This window comes from Vicugna pacos, unplaced genomic scaffold (genome assembly GCF_048564905.1).
Source record: "Vicugna pacos unplaced genomic scaffold, VicPac4 scaffold_20, whole genome shotgun sequence".
Classification (NCBI taxonomy): domain Eukaryota; kingdom Metazoa; phylum Chordata; class Mammalia; order Artiodactyla; family Camelidae; genus Vicugna; species Vicugna pacos.
The window spans coordinates 77,847,714-77,867,542 of record NW_027328741.1 but is presented as its reverse complement, the minus strand read 5'-3'; the positions used below and the strand labels follow the sequence as shown (position 1 = coordinate 77,867,542).

General features: G+C 45.8%; 1 protein-coding gene and 1 long non-coding RNA gene across 3 annotated transcripts in view; one reads left to right on the top strand and one right to left on the bottom strand.

Moving 5' to 3' along the window:
* The window catches only part of LOC140694023 (trafficking protein particle complex subunit 9-like), a 59,554-nt gene extending 54,025 nt beyond the window's left edge, over window positions 1-5,529 (top strand). Inside the window, exons 1-2 of one of the 2 annotated variants that reach the window (XR_012069758.1) lie at window positions 2,017-2,147; window positions 5,324-5,529. Coding sequence is in view for 1 of the 2 variants with exons in the window: in XM_072957516.1 (XP_072813617.1) it covers window positions 5,324-5,347 (24 nt within the window). In the remaining variant the exon portion in view is untranslated. Of the gene's footprint in view, window positions 1-2,016; window positions 2,148-5,323 lie in introns of those variants that run through there. The other variant, XM_072957516.1, reaches the window with a different exon arrangement.
* The window catches only part of LOC140694037 (uncharacterized), a 333,619-nt gene that overhangs the window by 169,105 nt on the left and 144,685 nt on the right, over window positions 1-19,829 (bottom strand). The window lies entirely within an intron of this gene.

Here is a 19,829-nt window from a genome sequence, read left to right as displayed (position 1 = left end):
CAACTCAAAAAAACTCAGTTGGTTTTCCACCAGCCATGGGCAGGGGTGAGGGGTACCTTCTTATTATTTCATAAAATAATAATAATAATAAATAGTAATAGTAATAGTAGTAGTAGTAGTAGTAATAATAATAATAATAATTATAAAAGAAGTCTTAAAACAGCACTGGGCACATTGGAGAGAGTCAATCAATGCTTCGTGGCTTAAATCAAGAGTGATGACTCAGTGATTCCATGGCTGCTGTATTTGCTGAGCTAGTTATTCCTTTGCTCCATTACACATATTTTTTTAACTGAAAAAGAAATACAAGCAAATGGTTCAAAAAATTCAAACAGAGCACAAATATACACAAGTGAAAGAAGTTTTCCCTCATTCTCTGTTCTGTCTGCCCTCCCTGGTAATGCCACTGTTTACTATCCTTTGGGTGATTTTCCATATATGCTATGCACATTCCCAACTATGTATGTAAATTCCATTAAGGTTTTAGTTATTTTTAACTTAAAGGGATTTAAATCCTCAAGTGGCTTCTACCCGGGTAATAGAACAGAACAAGTGTGACTCCATATTAGATCTGATCCTTTGAATTTAAGTTTATGCTCTGTCTCCTAGGCTTCATCTTGCTTGTAAAACAATGTTGCTTAGAGCCTGAAATATACAGGAGAGCCTTTTCTGGAGGCTCTGACTTTTAAGGATATTTAACACTTTTCATTCATAAAAAGATAACAAATTGTAGAATAGAAAATAACATTTGCTTTGTTGGTAGTTTACAAAGATTTGACCCAGGCAGATAGCTGCAAGGACAAAGGATTCTAACAAGAAGGAATTCTACACCAAGAAGATTGCAACAACCAAGCATGTAGGAAAGGAGCCTGAATTGTGATTTGGGGAGATGGTTTTTCAAGACATTATTTTGCCATTTAGGTCTACAGAAACTTGCTATTCCATGACCGAACAGCTGGTCTCCCAACTTATTGGCCTGTCCTGCACTGAGAATGAATTTGGACTCGGTAACACTCCTATCTACCTAGCAAGCTGGGCACTGGAACTGAGAGTTTCGGAAATAACAGGCCAGCCAAGATACAAGCACCAATCGGAGTGTTGGAGTACTCAGATTTATTATGCCGCGGGCTTAGAGGGGCTTCTGCTCCGAAGTTCTGAGTAGTTCCAAGACGTGCACATGAGGTTTTAAAGGGTTAATTACAAATAAGGGGGTATTAGCCAATAAGGCTCAAACAACAAAAAGCAAGGAATCAGTACACTGGAGCTTATCAACTTGTAATAGATCACGTTACTGACACATGTTGAGCTTGGATTTACGAGTTAGCTTGTTAGCCAGGTAAACTGACACTAAACTTAAGATTTAGCCTGGCAAAACTTAGAGAAGTAAACCGACACTTATCACACTTAGATTTGTGACTTAGCTTGTTAGCCAGCTGGGCTTTTCCTTCACATGAGGACACCTCCTACACCCAGGGACCTACTGTTAGCCCTTGATGGTTCTACAAGTGTGGGGTGTGGTTTACCCAGGAGGGATGGGGACTATGCACCAACACTCAGGCAGTCTGCTCTGTCTGGGGCGCTGAACTTGTACCACCCCGCTCCCCTCCAGCCCGACAGCTGGGACAGTGGGACTAAGGCAGAAATCGTGCCTGCTTGTTTCCCAGCGTGTAAAAGGGGAATATGTACTCTTCCCAAGTTAGTTCTGAGCGACAACACCTGCGGGTGCTTGGTTCCCAGAGCAACAGAAAACCAAGCTCCGCGTGGGGGCATCGGGTGGAGGGCTGGACCAGCGAGGTAAAACTTCAGCTGCGGGTCTTGAAGGGTTACAGAAGGGTACAGAGGCAGTATTGCTGCCTCCTTTGAGGTGCCCCCAGAGGTAAAGCTTTTTCTCTTCGCTAAGACCCTCCCCTATCCAGATCCATCTCTTCTCTCCGCTCTTCCTGTCCATCTGTCTCCCTCCACTTTTCCCCTCCTCTCCTCCCCCTCCCATCTTCTTTCTTCCTCGCTGCCCCACCTTCTCTAGCAGAACACAGAGAGGATCGCTGGCCTTCCTGCGCATGCGCAGTGGGTGCCAGCTGGACCGCGGTTTGGAAGCTCCAGCTCCGAGCCGGGGATCGGCCCCAAAGTCTCCTCAGCTCTGTAGCCCGGTAAGCCTTTGACTCCTGCCTGGGGCCGGGGCCTCTGGCTGTGGAAGTGCAAGGTGGGGAGCCCCCGGGAAAGTGGCGGCTGCAGGAAGGCGGTCCGCGTGTCACAGCCCTCAGGGAGCCAGTCAGCCTGTGTCCAGCTGAATTGCTCGGGACAGACCCCTGTGCCCACGCCACCTGCCTCGGCGCCCCAGGCACACCTGTCCAGGGCGAGGTGTGCACCTGCCGCCTCTCACCCAGCCGGGCTCCCCTCAGTCCGCGGCTGGTGTGCATTTCTCCTCTCCCGCCCGAGAGTCCTCTCCTCCCAGGCTTCCTCTCCTGGGCCGTCGGCCCGTCCTCGCCCCTGGGCGGGCTGTGTCCCGGGCGGGCAGGGTCTGCGGACATGGACGGGGTAGCTGGGGCTGGGGCTGGCCTCCGAGCGGGGCTGCAGACCGCGTTTCCAACCCCGCCCCACTTTCCCTGCCCCGCGACCCCCAGGCTGCCTTCCTCTCCCTTTCCTGCTCCCTGAGGACCAGCTCAGTGGCGTGGGCGCTGCTCTCTGGGCTGACAGCCACCGGCTGTGACGCCCAGCTTCTCCTGGTGGAGTCGGGAAAAGGGGAACAAACATAGTAAACGTTGGAATTTCCACTATGGTTGAGGCTTCCAGGTTTCCATAACCTGTTTAGCCCACCTTAATGTTGGCTGCACCCATACTGGGTAATTTGGTGGAACTTCATGGTATGGTGGTGTAGAGACAGGACCTTGTATGCTTCTTCTCTTTCCGTTTTCTAACACTCATTCTCCTGGGCCTCCCATGTACTCCCCCAGAAGGGCCCAGGGCTGGCTTGGTGCTGCTCTGAGGCAATATTTATTAATAAGGCCCTTTCTTCATCTGTTCTGAGCCTCCGTTTCTTCCTCTGCACAATAAGGGCTTGGACTAGATAAGTGCTTTTCAGTTTGTTTTAAAGCCATGTTTCCTTTGAGAAACAGAAAATGCAAATCTCTCCTCCCATCGCAACCCTTTAGATTTTGACACATCCTCCAAAGAGTGACATAGCTCTTTGTGGAAAACTGAAGTGATTGTGATTCTAGGTGGCACAGAAAAGACTCTTCAGAGACTTATTGCAGGGAGAGGGCAGGAAAGGGGCAGTATGTCACACTTTCTAGTGTGAGCACTGGAGCAGGGGCATGGATTTAAGTACAGAGACTGATGTGGCCTCTTCTAATCTTGTACAATGTGATAAATTTCTCTACCTCAGTTTCTTGATGTGTCAAGTTGGGGTGATAATATTTTAGGCTTTCGTGAAACATTATACACATAATTCATTTGTGTGTCGGTAGAAACAAGACCTGCTAGGGATTCAGGGATTTGTTTAAAAAAGAAAAACCTTGTCCATAGCAGTCTGTCGGTGTGTATTTTGAATTTCCTGGAGGGTGAGGGCTGAGTCTGAATTCCATCGTGGGGCAGGTGGCCCATAGTTCTCTGTGCCCCAGATTGCCCCCTCCTCCCCAGTCCTCTTCCTCAGTCCAGGATGAATTTCCCTAGTAAATTTACACAGAAGTCTTGTGGAAATGGCTTTTCATTTTATTGTTTCACCTAGAAGGGCTGCCTTAATGATCTGTGTTGTCAGGTATTGAAGGACTGCCATCATGATGTCTGGTCAGGTTAAGGCTATGCAATTGGGAGTTTCTATTTAATAAAAAAAAATTACAAATAGAAAATTAGAACAAGGGTGGTGACAGGGGCTCTTGGAAGTGGGCACCATTAGCTTTCTTAGCTTCAGGTGCGGTGGCCTCCTGCCACGACAACCCATCTTCTTGCTCTGAAGTTTGAGGGACCAGTGGGTTCAGTGGGAATGTTAACTGAGAGTATCTCATGGGCTGGGCATTGTCCTATTTGTACTGTGTGTTCCTTATTTGAGACAGTGAGCTCACTTAACCTCAATAAGCTCATTAAAAAATTAGACTTTTTATTTTGAGATATAATGTAGATTCCCATGTAGTTAGTTGTAAGAGACAGTATGGAGATGGCCTATGGACTCTTTGCCCAGTTTTCCTTAATGGTTCCATCTTGCAAAGTTGGGGTACAATTCATACTGACTCACTAACAATTTTAAGTTTGTGTTATTGCCCTCACTTCTATTCACGATTAAACTGGGGCTTAGAGAATCACACAGGCCTGCCCATGTCACCCACATGGTTAGTGTAGAGACGGGTGGAACTTGGGCTTGGGATTTCCAGGCAGTACCATTATGATGGTCTGTGGCAGGGAGTAGCATTCACTTTGCTTGTTTAGTCATTCATTCAACAGACATTTATTTAGTAACCTCTGTGGGTCAGATGCTTTCATAGGGTTATCTGATTCTTCAACAGTATGGTGAAACAGGTAATGTTTTCTTTTTTTTAATCTGAGAAAATTAGCTCTGAGACGTTATAAACCCCCAAAGGAAATATAGCTCATAAAGGAGCAATAGTAAATTTGTACATTCCACCCTTTTATGCAGGTGTTACCCTAGGCATTTTACATTTGCAAACATCCGTAATCCAGATATATTCTTGTAAGGCAAGGATATTGTTTTTAATTGAATTATAGTCAAGTGTACAATGTTGTGTCAATTGCAAGATGTTTTTTTAATTTTGAATTAAAAATATTTTTTGAGGAAGGTAATTAAGTTTATTTATTTGTTTCATTATTTAAAATAAGGTACTGGGGTTTGACCCCAGGATCTCGTACATGATAAGCTCGTGCTCTACCACTGAACTGTACAGTCCTCCCCAAGGCAAGTTTCCTCATCCATTATTCTGCAGCTTAGGAGTTCAAATAAATTGGATAGAAATCCAGATCTTTTGATCCTACTGTGGTCCTTTTCTTTATATTCTGCTGAAGGGGGTTGGGGAAAGCAGTTCCTTTGTTCATTTCTTTATTCAGCATTTTTGTGCAGTGACTTCTATTCAGGACCTTGCTAGGTGCTTGGAAACAGAAATCAAGAAATGACCCTTCTCTGCAGGGGCAGGAAGCGTAGACCAAAAGCTGGGTAATGTGATCCGAGCTATGTGCAGACGCTGAGGACAAACTGTACCCCCGGATTTGCTTTGGCTTCCCTTGCCTTCTGGCTGGTACACACCAGATCACTGCATCCCAAATGCTCCCGCAGCCCACAGCACAGTATGTACCTCGATCTCCTCTCCCCTCTCCGCAGGGCCTGCAACATGAGCATCCCTGACTACGTGCAGTGTGCTGAAGACTATGAGACTCTTCCCGTTGTGGTCCAACCATCATCTCAGAGGGGATCATCTCAGAGGAGAATTTCTTTTGCATCTATAAGCGAACCTCCTCAGTGAGCCAGATCAGCCCGTGCGGCTTCCAGTGGGCACACTGTATCCACTACAGGCACCAATATGCACCCGAGAGTAGGTGGAGCAGCTTCCAGAGCCACCGCAAGTTCGTGGGCCCTGTCACCATTACCGACTTCCTCTCTGCCAAGGCCTCCTAGAAGCTTCATGTGCAGAGGAGCTGTATGGCACCGCGCTTAATGACTCTCAGCTCTTTGTCTTTGTGCTGCATGGGGTGGTAGCCGAGCAGCCGGGCAGCGACGTGTCCTTTAATCTAAGAGGACTGCAGGGTGGTGGAGAAGAGGATTGAGGACTTCACTGAGTCATTCTTCATGTCCAAGTGGCTGGATGCAGCCCCCAACAATTCTGGGAACAAGATCACCCTCCACTGCATCCCGTTTGAGAAGGAGGACATCATGGGACTGGACACAGACAGCAGGTAAGTTTCCCTGGAGGCCAGTCCACCCTGGCTGTGTTCCGGGTTTCTTCCCTACATCCAGAAAGGGATCAGCAAGGAAGAGGACTGTGTTGTAGCTAAGGTGGAGGGAGGTGAAACCCGCCGGTTTACAGACATTTAAAAGTGAATCTGCCTCTGTTTCAGAGAGATCCTTTTAGGGTTAATGTGGACACTTCCTCCCGCTTTTCAGCCAGGGCCATGGTGGGACCCCTTGAGTCACTGTCCAATAGAGTAGCCACAGCCACTGATGCTAGGAGCACTGGGGAGGAGGCTGGTCTGTGTTGAGATGTGCTGTAGGTCAAATACATATTAGACGCTGAGGTTTGTCTAGTAAAAGAATATAAACTATCTTGTTACTTCCTATATTGATTACATGTCAAAATGATAGTATTTTACATGCAGTAGATTAAGTAAGATCTGTTCTTAAAATTAGTTTCTAGTATTTGTTTTTGTTTGATAGTTTGTTTCTTTGTTTACCGTTTTAAATGTGGCAACTGGGAAACTTTCTTTACATGGCTCTCATTTCATTTCTGTTGGGCAGCCTGTCCTGAGACAGTCTCATCCCTTTGTTTATAGATGAGATGCCGAATCCCGAGAGGCAGAAAGAGGCGCTGGTTGAGCTGGGGCTGGAGCCGGTGTCTCCTGCCTTCCAGGCCCAGCACCTATTCGGCTCAGGCCCTCTCTTCCTGCCCGACGGCCAGCATGCCATGTTAGGACATCAGAAACACCGCCAAGGACTTCCGAATGAACTCCTTATGCAGGGAAAAGCGTATCACGGAGTATGGGAAAGAGCAGATAAATGTTCATTCTCACCTTGTCCCTGTGATTAAGTCAAGGGCCCCACTTTGCCTCGAAAGTGCAGACGAGCTCTTCTGAGCTGCCTACCCCCCCACCTTCTTCTCTGTTTCCCCGTGTATCTATCGTGCTGTCCCTCGTGCAGAGGATGGTGAGATGCCTTTGCCGAGAGGTGGTCCCTGTTTGCTGGGGAGAGTGAGGGAATCTGTGTCGTCCTGGCCTGTGGACTTGGGCCATGTGTCTGGAGAGCGCTCATGGTGGTCCCACAGGTGTCGGTCGGAGGACCTGGCACGTGCTGCCGGGCCCGCTGTGGGGCGGTGCTCTGTGATTCTTGAACTTTACTAATCTCAGATTCTACTTTCTGGTTGTTGGTAAGTTGGAGGAGAAGATGCCAGAGAATTGATAAAAAGAATGTCCAGACCAGCCCTGTGAGTTATAGGAACAGGGGACCCAAGTCCCACCTGCGTGAGGTGCCTAGCGGGCTCTGGATGAATTTTCTGTTCCTCCCGAACATACCTCTATGGCTTAAGGAAAGGGCAAGTAATGTCGTGGCCATGAACTGTACTTGTCCCACGGGGCCCTGTGATCTACATGCCCGCACTCCCCTTCTGCTCCTTGGAGATGAAGTGTCAGGTTTAGGAGCCTGGACACTGTTGTGGGCATAGCTGCCAGCACTGTGCTACACCAAGGCTGGCTCCGTTCACCTCACTTGTCACCACCTGCTGAGCCCCCAGGCGTCAGTCAAGGTAGGTGCATCAGTGCAACGTAAGCAGGGACCACCTTCTCACCCTGCACAGACTGGTGGGTGAGCAGTGGAAGCCTGGAGCCCTGCCCCACCCCCAGGCCAGTGCCTCTTTTGTCATAGGAGGCACTGGTGACATTTTTCTCACCAATTACTTGGCTCTGAGTCTGCAGAGCCACCAGAGAATGCCAGCTTGTTTTTGCCGTTTGAAGTTTGCCCTTGGGATTTGGCGGAGTAGCTGGATGTGTGCTTAGCCCATAGTGGAAGACACTGTCACCATTGTTTACCCAGAACCTCGTGTACCAGCCATGGCCCTCGGCATGAAAATACAGCAGCGCATTAAACCTCCCTCCTGGTGGGTCTGTCGGTTCTGGTACCATAAGGGCTCAGCCAGCATCTGAACGTCAGTGAGATATCGCGGCCAGTGAGCTAGGGTCAAGCACGTTCTCTTCCAGTCACTTTTACTCCATTGTTGCTTTTACTATTCCACAGTCATTAATTTTTTAAACAATGCTTTGGTGCAGGAGCAGAGCCTAATTCTCTCCTGCTACTCTTGTTGGAAGTGAGTAAAATTGTCCAGCCTGAAATGCGACCACAGTTTATAGCTCAAAAGCTTCCTAGACGCATGTAGGTGGAGTTTTGGTTAGGGGTGCTGACCACATTGGGGTACCCTGGCAGCATCGCTCCCCTCAGGCCCCTGTCTTCCCTGGATCAGGAGGTGAGGGTGGTTCTCACCGTTCCCGCGTCCCTGGCCTCACACACTCACGTAAATTCTTGTACATGCTGTCAAAATCATTTTTGTTCTTGTGTTTTTCTAATTTTCTCTTGTTCCTCTTTTCCTTTTTCTTTATTCCTTTTTCTCTTGTACTGCCACGTTAGCATCTTGTTGCGTCTGAAAATGTGGGCTGTGCACACCCTGAATTTGAAATAGCCAGATCGCCCTCCGTACTGTCTCCATCGCTTTAAAAACCAAAAACTTAACAGCTGTCTTGATCCCTGTATTATCCTAGTCATCTTTTTTATTTCTAATTTTTTGAAATATTTGCTTTGTTACTACATCACCCACTGGTGTTTGATACCTGTTAAAATCCGTGCTTTGAGGAACCTGTTTGGTCCTCCTTATATTTGGTGACAAATATGCCTTTATTAAATTTGTTTGATTGTTTTGAAGAAGTAAGATGCGAATTGATTTGGGCTGCTGCTGAGGGATTATTTTCATGGAGTATTTAACCTTGTAAAGTCAAATTCTGCAGGATCTTTCTCGATTCCTGCTTTTACACAAACGTGCTCGGCACGCCGTTCTTGGCTGTCGCTGTGTGACATGCGTGACGGCGCTTCCTGACCGGCAGTCACTGGTGAGAAAGTGGCCTGCTCTGGGGTGAGCTGCTGCAGGGGACGCTGTTGGAGGAAACATTCACCGTTTTGTTTTGTTTTGTTTTGTTTTTGCATTCAAATTCCCCGTGCCATTTACTTTGCTTTGCCTTCATAAAGGGGCAGAAGTGGGTCTAAAATCCATGCCACTCTTTTGTTCCCTTTACGAGGCTGGTTTTTCTGAATATCAGGATAACATGGCCTTCTCCTCAGTAACTGGCTCACCTGGATCTCGTGGACACAGGGACCGCTAAAGGGGACCGTAACTTCCTGTCTGCTTCAGCCAGTGGGCATTCAGAGCCGGGTCTGTGGTTTGCCTCAGCAGCCGTGCAGGCCTCCCTGCCGCGGCCTTTACTTGTAACCCATGGTGGCAGTAAATAGCTGACTCCGTGTCTGTTGCAGCTGACGTCCACCACTGACGGCCTTGTCGTAGGTTTGCGGTAGTGAGTCTCCGACACCTCAGTCAGCCGTGAAGGAAGATGCTTTGGCAGACCTAGGACCTTGGATTCTCACCCCCACCCTGGTTCATCTCACCCGGTGGGAGGGTTTGGCTACCACCATCATGCTGACCATGAGGCCATGTTTGTCCTTTCATGCTCTGGTCCAAATGTGGACACTACATTTTTCACTAAATTTGTCTCGATTGAGACAGGCCAGAATATCTGAATGAATCCATCACATTCTGGGTGGGGAACAGAACTGAAATAAGTGTCGCAAGTAGGAGTCTAGGCTGTCCGGCTTGGCAAATGCAGGCTGGGATTTGTGATGGCCGAGCTGTGCCCTGGGAAAAGGCCTTTCCCGTGGCTCCCGAGAGCCCAGATGTCGGAGTGAGAACAGCCTTGCCTGGGATCCTCCAGCCTCATCTGCTCACTGGAAAGTGTGTCTGCTAATTAGGAGCTCCCCCAGACCTCGGGCCCTTCAAAGTTCAGACCACGGGAGTAATTTGAGTCCCTTCTCCTGGGCCTCCATTGTGAGAATCCAGTGCCTTCTGAGGTGACCCATGCCAGAAGATGCCTCCCCCTCCAGGGAGCACCCTACAGAGGACTGTGACTCAGTGCGCCATGCTGTGAGCTTGTGGGGTTACAGCCATGGTGCCTGCAGAACCAGACTTGAGATGGGCTTAGTGACAGAAATAATAGGACTGATTCCGGGGCAGGGATTGTGGGAGGGAACAGTGGAAATTGAATGTGACCTCAAACACATAGGTGGGTGCTGGGACTGTTACTAAAATGGGGAGCCTGGGAGGTACCTGCCAGGAATCGAATTCCAGAGTAAATAGTGGACATGAGGCATTTTTAAGATGCCATTTTTCATCCAAGTTAGGACTTCAAAGAGGCACTCTGGTATGTGACCCTGGGGCTCACCTGAAGGAGCCGGACTATAGATACACGTTGGGAGTCGTCATTCTTAGCTGGTGTTCACAGCCTTGCATGTGAATTAGATCATCTCGAGAGGTGCAGACATTGGCTGGGGGGGCAGGGCTGTGCCTGGTTTGGAGGAAAGCCCAGACCATGCAGCTTTGGTGTGTCAGTCAGCGGCATTTGGGATTTTTCGAATAATGCCATTTATCCTTAAGGGGCCGGGCGGTGTGCAGGGCCAGCCAGGAAGAAATCTGAAGGGAGGGTCGTAGCCACGTGTGTGTCTTGGGAAGATGCAGAGTCTGCAGGGTGCCGGAGGGTAGAATTTTTTGAAGCTTGAGTTGGAGTGGGAAGTGGGGAGAAGGTAGTCACACTCACCTGTGAGGGAGGGAGGGAGGCCTGGGGAGTCCCCAACCTACCGGACTCACTTTCCCATGAACAGAAGGCAATCATACAGAGTATCTGAGGTGAGAAAGGATGGGCGCTGGGAGGGGAGCCAACCTGGAGAATGGTGTTTGGACAGTTCTGGAATAGTCTCCCTGCAAAATAGAGTTAAAAATACCCAGACTCTTAAGAACATTGATAGTGACTTGGGAGAGGGCAGTTGTTTCTCTGGCCTCCTAAGGGTAAGGCATGTATCCGGGGATACACAGATGATATGGGCAGTCTGTTCCTGGGGCTTGATCCTTACTGGGGGAACAGTGCATGTTTAAAGGGGGAGAAGGGCAGCAGAGGGAAACTAGCCAGGCCCAATGTCAGGTACTAGTCGGCCGACCTACTTGCATGTTGCATTCACACCCATGCCTCCCAGGTTGGCGGTGGCAGCCCCCTTTTGAAGATTGGGAAGCCTTCTCAGAGGGGTTAAGGAATTGGTTCCTTTAGCGGCTAGTAAATGCTGTAGCAGGATTCAAGCAGGGCCTTGTCAGACTTCAAGGTCATGTTCTCTCTACTGTTTCCAGTACTTCCCTGTTATACCTGGAATGGTGAAGTGGGTCAGTTTTGGAGCCTTTCAGAAAAAGTATGATTTAAGTGCCTCAGGACTGTTTCACAAAACTCAGCGTTCTTTGATGGTTCTGAAGCACCGCAGTGCTTTTCGCCCCACAGTTGTTAAATCTTACGTCTTTGTTGATTACTTGATTACAAATGACGTGCAGGTGCAAAACCACACTTAGCAGCTTCTGAAGGGAAACTCTCCAGTTCTCCCTTGTTCGGCTATCTTCCGCGGGATGTAACTGTGCTGCAGCGTAGGCCTGAGGTTTACTTATGGAGTGAGGGTTTGATATCCAAAGTTAGCATAAAACGGTCAGGTGAAGAAAATCGACGTTGACAATTTATTTTTGGGTTTCATTAGTCAAGGTATACTATCAGTCAATGGCCCATATAACAAATGAAATTGAGTACACAACATTGCATTTCTTCCTTTCTATTTAGAGTTCTCTTACAGAATAAGGTTGTCTGCTTTGTAACATCAGCTCCACCACCACGGCACCTATCAGTGTGTAGGTGTGATTGCATGTACACCGTGAATATAATATGGGCTTCCTCAGCCTCAAACACTCCAGTGCATAATCACGGGCTGTAGCCATCTCTTAGTCACGCAAATGCTTCTAAAATTATAGGATGCCAGAAATGAAAGAAGGGAGAGAGAGAGTTTGCCTTTATCAAAATTCCTTTCAGTTCTAACTGCAAACTGTTTTTGAGCAGCTCTGGTTTCCTTTGGATATGAATATATACATTTTTTTGCATGTAATCTGGGCTTTGGACTAGAACACCAAGCTCTTGCTGTCCACAAGCCACAAAAATAGTAGCCAAATTGCACACGTGTGAAATGGTTTATACTTTTTTCTGAGAAAGTATCCTTGAATTTGGGACTTGGACTGTGATTTTTGCTTTTTGCTTCCCCCACCCCTCTTTTAATCTCTCACTCTTTCCCACGTGGCCCCCAAGATTTCGTGGTCTCAAAGGAGTGGGCAAACAACCAGTTGGTCACCATGTACTGCTGCTATAGATGGAGCCCAGCGAAGACCTAAAGGACATTATCTGAGAGGACTTCCTTGAAGAAATGGGCCCTACATTCAGTTGTGAGGACAGAGTAAGTGTCAGCCAGGAGAAAGAGTCAAGACTGTGGCTCAGGTGGCAGGTGCAGCCCGGGCAGAGGCCTGGAGGCTTTTTGTGTGGGGACCCGTGGAGAGTGCCCTGTGTGATCCAGGGTGGAGGGTGCCCCTGCTGGGGAGGACACTGGAGAGTGTATGGAGTGGAGGGCTTTGGAAGAGGTTGGGTTTTACTAGAACTGACACAGTAGGCAGTGAAGAGCGTCATCAGTAAGTGACCGCCAGGAAAGGTACTTCTGGTTTTGCTTCTGATATTGTACAGACAGAAGGGTCGGGACGAGAGAGAGCAGGTATGTCTGTCCCTTTGAGACCCATCCCATCATTCATTTATTCATAACACGCGCACTTCTGAGTGTCAAGGGGAGAAAAGTTTCAGCCACATTATTAAGCAAAATGTATTTGGTTCTTGTGAGCTTACATTGTCAGAAGTTGAATTACCCTAGAATGTTCTAGGAACAGAGGAAAAAATTTGGGAGGTTGGAGGGACGGAAGGCTTCCTTGGGAAACAGTCAAAATGAGCCTGGAGGCAAGTGGCAAGTAGGAGCAGGTCAGGGGGCCACTTTGTTCACTGGGGACCTGGGTACTGAGGTGAGGCTGGGCAAGCAGTGTCTGGGGTGGGGCTAGAATTCCACCAGGGAGCCTCTGAAGGGTTTGAAGTGGGGGTGATGTAATCAAATTTGTGATTTGGGAAGGCTGCCGTGGCTCTGTGTGTGTGTGTGTGTGTGTGTGTGTGTGTGTGTGTGTGTGTAGCGGGGAAGAGGGGAAGGATGCCGCCAACTGGGGGGTCATTAGAAGACCATTCACAGGCTGGGAGAGGGGCGTCGGGATTGCTTGAGGACGGCAGGGGCAGTGTGGAAGCCGAATTTCCTTATGGGGAGGGCTTGATAGCGGGGTCGCTCTAGCGGCACCTTGTGGCTGGAAGAAAACAGATGGAGGCCGCCAGCTGGACTTTCCTTTTCTCTCCTTCTCTGCCTTGTGTGATGATCCTAGCTCAGCTAACTTTGGAAAAGAAGAGCTAAGTTCCAGGGTAGCCCAGGAGTTAGTTGAGCTCGTTCAAGTGAGATCTGATAGGATTTAAGCTTGTGTTGAGATCTGCATGTTCACTTAGCAAGAAACATCCCGTCATTTCGATTTCCATAGGGGTTTTTATTCTTCATTAAGATTGCTTTATTGGTGAGAGGAAATTTAATACAGCTGTTGTCTTTCTCAAAATAAATCATATCTTTTAAGACCTTTAATATTCAAAAGAATAGGAATGTATAAAAATGTTAAAGTAATTCTTTGGTGTAGTTTCTTTGCTTTCTGAGTTAAAGTGGATTTAGGGTCTTTGCATTACTTAATAGCACATCCTTGTCAGTATTTAAAAAGCTGTTAGTGAGCGCCCCAGGCCCCACCTCTCAAAACATCATTAAAGTTTGCTCTGAAATAGTGAGGTCATAAAGGTCTTTTTTGCAGAAATCAAAAAGTTGGTTTACAATAAGCAGCATAGCTACTTTTATAAAATAATAGGTTCAAAATTAAGAAAGTGGAGGATAATTAATTTTTTTAAACCTGAAACATAAAGTTTCTTGTGCTAACGTTGCAACTGGAAATTTTGAAAAGAAAAATCCTACTGTAATATCACCTATGTGGAATACATATATGACTTTCACGTTTGAAAGGTAACTGTGCAGTGGTTTTTGAAGTCAGGAGCATTCCAGCTCAGTTACTGGCAGTGGTGGTTGCTGGTTTTCAATGGAAGAGCCTAAATTTGCCTTCTTAGCTTTTTTTTTTTTGTAGTGAGAGGGTTAAGTAGTGCTTTGCCAGCATGATTTTGGGGGAATTTGAGGGCAGATGTGTACCAGCAGTGAGATATTTCCATGCATTTTATTTTTTGAACATCACCAGGGCACATGTGGGTTTGTGCCTGCAGGCTGGGATGCTGCAGGGCTCCCTAATCCATCACCGTTATGTCTTGGTGCTGCTACAGTCAGTGAATGATTTTCTGTGGCTTGGATGTAAGGTGGTCTGATGTAGATGATCAGATGTGCAGTTAAAGTGCTATTACTTGAAATAAGAGTAACCTAGAAACATGGCTCTAACAATACAGGATGAGGGAGGAGAAGTGGCTGAGCTGCTTGCAGTGGGGAGTCTTCTCAGGTGACTCCCTAACCGTGATTCCTGCCAATATCCGCCCCAGCCCTGCACGGCAGTCTTAACATGGAAGAAAAGATTGTCAGTGAGCAATCTAAGTAAAATCTTGACTCTTTTCTTTCCTGTTGATGAATATGTAAGTTGTTATCATGGCTTAAGTACATTTCCTCATTTGTGAAATTTGAGTAATATTGTTTACCTTGTCTGACTGTGAGAGTTAGATGCCTTGTATACAAAGAACCGAAGAGGTGCTTAATAAAAATGTACTGTCACAATGACAGATATTTTAGAATGATCAACTCTGAATACTAAAGAGTGTTGCTTATTTCTGATGCATATTCAATATGTATATATATGATATATTTGAATATGGTATAAAGTAACAAGGATTTATTACTTTTTAGGGCAGTATGATATTTTAATGAAATCTGTATAATTCTAGTGAGACAGGGACTAGGTAAATTGCCTTAAGCAGACGACCTTGAAGATTAATTACACAGAATATGTATTGTTACAACTCAGAATTCATGTTGCCGTGTAACCATCCACTCAGAAATTTAAATTCATGGGATTCTGACCAGATCCATTAAGATAAGTAAAATCCACATTGATCATTTTCAGGGAATAAGCTTCTCTCTTTGTGATTAAAGAAAATTTTGATTTTTTCTGCACTCTTAACAGGTTTAAAACATCAAAACATTGATTTGACATGTCACTTTTTTAATAGAGAGAATAAAGCTCATGTTGTTTTATTATGTAAATAAATGTTTTTGTATTTCAACAAGGTTGTACGATTTCCTGGCTCTTTGAGAAGTATTTTGCAATATACTTAGATAACCTACTGTTGGAAAAATACAAACGTGACTTTTATGAATATAGTGCCTAGTACAGTGCTTTTGCTACAGTGCAAGAGATGAGGCCTAGGAGAGCTTTGCTGCCGATTGCCAGGGGGACAGATCCCATGTCTCAGTTTCCACTCCTGTAAAATGAAGTGGCTGGACTGGATTCTTTCCTCTTCTAAGATGAGTTGCCATGAGCCTATGTCTTCTGTTTATATTCAGGAGTACTATCAATATCAGATTAAATACTGAATACCCCTCCCTTCCCCTGAAGTAAAGTGCAGTATGTGCTACATAAGCATTTAGTTATCTGATTTCCGTTTCTGATCCTACAGGCAATTTTTGTGCTGCATGTTTCCCGGCAACCTGGAAGGTCTTTTTACCCATAGGTGGCGCTGTTGCACCTTCTTACAGTCTTAACTTTCCTGTTTGTAACGGAAGGCTTAAACAACGTTATTTTAATTTCTTTGCTTAATGCTTCAGAATAGCCCAATGTCCATTATGTCTGTCTACCTGGAAAAATTATTCTGCTTATATTTTAGTTTTATTCTATCATCTCGTTGTGAACATTTCAGACTTGCTGTGCAAACAGTGACAAAATCGGACTTTTCTTCCAGTGTTAGAAACCAGTGAGCCGGGATTTTATAAAACAGCTAGAAGCGGCCTCTGGAGCACCTTAAAGCTGAAAAGCGTATTGAGTTCCCTGAGTACTGACTCCGCCGCTGTGTGTTAATTGGTGGTAGGAGATTTGGTACATATACGAAGGGGTGTAGTGATTTGACTTGGGTTTGCGTGCACGCGCTGCCACTGAGCCACTTGAACCTGAGTCAGTTCGTTTTGAGTTTTTCCCTCATCTGTGACATGGGGACATTCGTATCTGCTTCGTAGAATTATGAGAATTAGAAATTATGTAAAATGTTTACCACAGTGGGTATGTCAAGAGGGCTCAAAAACTTTAGCTGCTGTTTTGTGTGAAGCCATCATTTGAGAGTCTTTGGCAATTACTAAGAAACAGGAAAATAAGAAAAGATGGTTTTATGATGAGAGATACTTGAGGAGGTTCCATAGTTCCCAAACCCATAATTAAGCATCAGCAGAGTAAGAACTGTTACACAGTCGCCCTGAACCAACGTTAAGCCACAGAATTATTTGTTACTTCATATATGTTGGGGCTTAAGGGGATGCAATACTTATACACATGTTGTTTCCAGCAGCCAACTGAGAGATGACACAAAAGGGTAGACAGGCGATAAATGTCTTCTTTGTTACTGATGAAGCCACGTTCTCCATGAACTTCAGGGCTGTGGAAAAATGCGTGTCATGATATTGTGTCCCAGAAGTGGAGACTCACCCTGTCCCATGTAGCTCTGGGCCACAGCGAGCCTTCCCTTGAGGCGACCTGCCCCTTCATGCACAGGGCTGACCTGCCATGGAGGTGAGCATCCCAGGTACTTCCCAATGGTGATCAACACTGGAGTGAAAGGAAGGGTTTCAAATGCCCTGCTTGTCTCCCCGGACTCACACCTCACTCTGTTAGTGTGAGGAGGGCTAATTGTGGGCCAGGGGCCAGGGTTGTGAAGGGAGAAGCACTCTCCATGGCCCAGAGGAGTGATTAGGAGGCATCCCCTTCCTCGGTTTAACCAGGTGGTGGGATGGAAGAGAAGTGTGCTACCCAAGAGTTTATAAAAGGAGAAATAAGGATTTTTTTTAAGGACTTAGACTAGCCAGTAAACACATAAGATGATTAGAAAAGAGACTTGTAAATCACTTTCCTATTAAGTTGACATTTGTTGAACACCCAAAATGTGCTACATTCTTTTCTGAGAATTTTACAGAAATGAATTCTTCAATCTTCTCAACAAGCGAGTAAGGAAGGTTTGATTGTTATCCCAGTTTTACAGTGTGGAAATTGAGGCACACAGAGGGTAAGTAAGTTGGCAAAATCACAGAACTAGTAAGTGGCAGAGCTGGTATTTAAACCCTGGTTGTCTTGTTTTGAGACTCCCAGAGATGGGCTTTGGGTGTTTATTGTTATCGGCATCCCTGAATCTTTATACCACTGTGCATCAGTTAGCCCAGAAAGGACAGGGAAAGGAGAGTTACACAGGTGCTCATAGTCGTGTCTCGGCGACTGTCCACGGAGAGTGCACCGTGATTGGCATTCTTTGTCTTCTGGGCAGTAGATCTGTTCGTATAACAGAAATTTTGTCCATTGAGTTAATCTAGAAACCCTTCCTGCTCTGTTTCTATCCATGCTTGCCATGTGACTGCCTGCCCGTGATTGGGCCATGGAGGAGAAAATGTACTCATGGTTGAACTCTAATATTTCAGTCTGGTTCATAGATTCACGTCTTCTGTTACATTAATAAGTTAAGTTTCTGGTTTTCTTGCATCAGTGTGTCATAAGTTTGGTTAATGTGAAACCACTCCATCGGAGCCCAGGGGTGCTGACGGTATAATTTCTGAGCACGTTGTGGCAAATTTAGCCGTGCAGACCTGGCTGGAGGATTTCTGCCTTCCTCACTGATTTCCCCCAACAGCAGGGCCCGCTCCCACACCCGGATGTGAGGTTGGGAGCTCTCTGAGTAGGCCAGTCAGAGGCCGAGTCCACCAATCATAAATTGATGAAGTACCTGGAAGTGGGTTTAATAGAAGAAAAGGGCTTCCAGGTAGTCAGATGGGCTGTCCGAATCCATTTGGTGAAAAACTGTCCAGTGTCTGTGATTGAGCTGCTACTTTGCTGTTGAAAATTCTGGATTAGATGAAGGGATTTTAAAAATCAGAAAGGAGTGATTTAAGGTGGTACGTCCACACCGGTGAGAAGTGATGGTTGACCGCCCGTGTGAGGGATAGACAGAGTCTTACAAACTTCATAAAACAGCTTTAAAAGCTTTGCCATCTGAGTGCACTTCGTATGGGGTCCAGTTCATCACTGGTCGTGCTGTGAGGGCAAGTAACAGATGATGGCAGAACGGACACGGAGGCATCAAAAAGGTCTCAGTCATTTTCCCTGTTTAAAGGATGCGGCACAGTGTAATATATTTGAGCTGGTTTCTCACTGAACAATTTTTAGTGTTTTCTGGGAACCGTCAGTGCCCCAAGGTTCCATGCAGCTGGGTGTCCCCTCAGAGCAGCTCCGTCAGCGCTTGCCCTGGGCTGACGCGGTGTCACGGGGAGCAGGACGGTCAGTGTCCCCGGCTCCTCCGAGCTCCGTCTCCTCATCCGCAGAGCCGGGTTCCTCATCCGTGTCTACTTAGTAGGGTTGCTGAGAATCACACGTGATGGTTGTCAGGTGTGATTTGTGATTGTGTCTGTGATTGGCATATAGTCAATATTTGATAGAAACACTTGTTTTTTATTGTAATTGTGGGTCCTAGATTACAGTGATTTTAGTCTGCATTTTTTTATACCTTAACTTTTATTTTTAAATATGCACTTATTTTTATTTATTTTTTTGGAGGTACTGGGGACTGAAGCCAGGACATTGTGCATGCTAAGCAGGTGGTCTTCAACTGAGCAACACCCGCCCTCCTTCTCTGCACTTAAAAATAAATATTGCAATAAACAAAATAGCTCTTAAACACCATCATGGGACCTAGTCTCTGTATAGGCAATTGAACACGTATGCTATTTCAATAAGAATAAATTTTGTTGGGACATACAATTCTGAATCTGTTAATGTGCATAAGAACGATCATAGCTAGTGATAAACACGAGACTTGGATCCAGTAATTCTTATGGTCTGTTTTGCCATCATGGGAAATTATATTCTACAGAGAAGGCTAATTGGGTCTCTTTGATATTTGGATGGTTTAGCAGATGATCTAGGCTTTCAAAAGCTGACAGTTTTGTATTTTAAACTAACTACAAAGTTATCTTGTAAAAGTTTTAGGTCCTAAGCTTGTGAAGTGCCCAGTAATCCAGGGGGAATATGTCTGTGTCTGTGTGAACGTTTGTGTGTGTGATTTCAGGAAGGTAGAAAGAAGTTCCATATAGACTTCTGATATATTTCTCCTCTACTTTAAGATGTAGGCATATATTTACACAAATAAATTGATATTCTTTTGTCATTTGGCATATTGGTGGGAATAAGTCATTCTAATACTTGTTTCAGAAGGGTTGGGGAGTGTGAGCTTAGAAAATGGGAGGAGAAAGGCAGGGAGGCACTTCACACTTAATGCAGGATATGAGAAACAGTAGCTTATCTTTTCTCTTTTCTTCTAAAGCAAACTGACACTGAATTGTAACATACTATTACATAGAATTGCTTTTCTGATTAGAGACAAGTGCCTCAGATTTTTCAAGGCAACATGAATGATGAAATGTATTTTAGCATTTAACTTTAAATGTAGTTTTTTTTTTTCAAGTAAAAGGCTATAGCCTGTTCTTTCTTCAAGCAGTGCATGATGTTCACATTTATCCAGGTACATGATCTATGTGCTTAGTTTCTTTGGGTTTTTTTTTGTTTTTTTAAGTGCTTGTTTCATTGTGGTGTGAATGAATGTTTAAAATTTCTGGATTTTGATCTTTAGAACATGCTGATTTATCAGAACTGTTAAAAACCTGA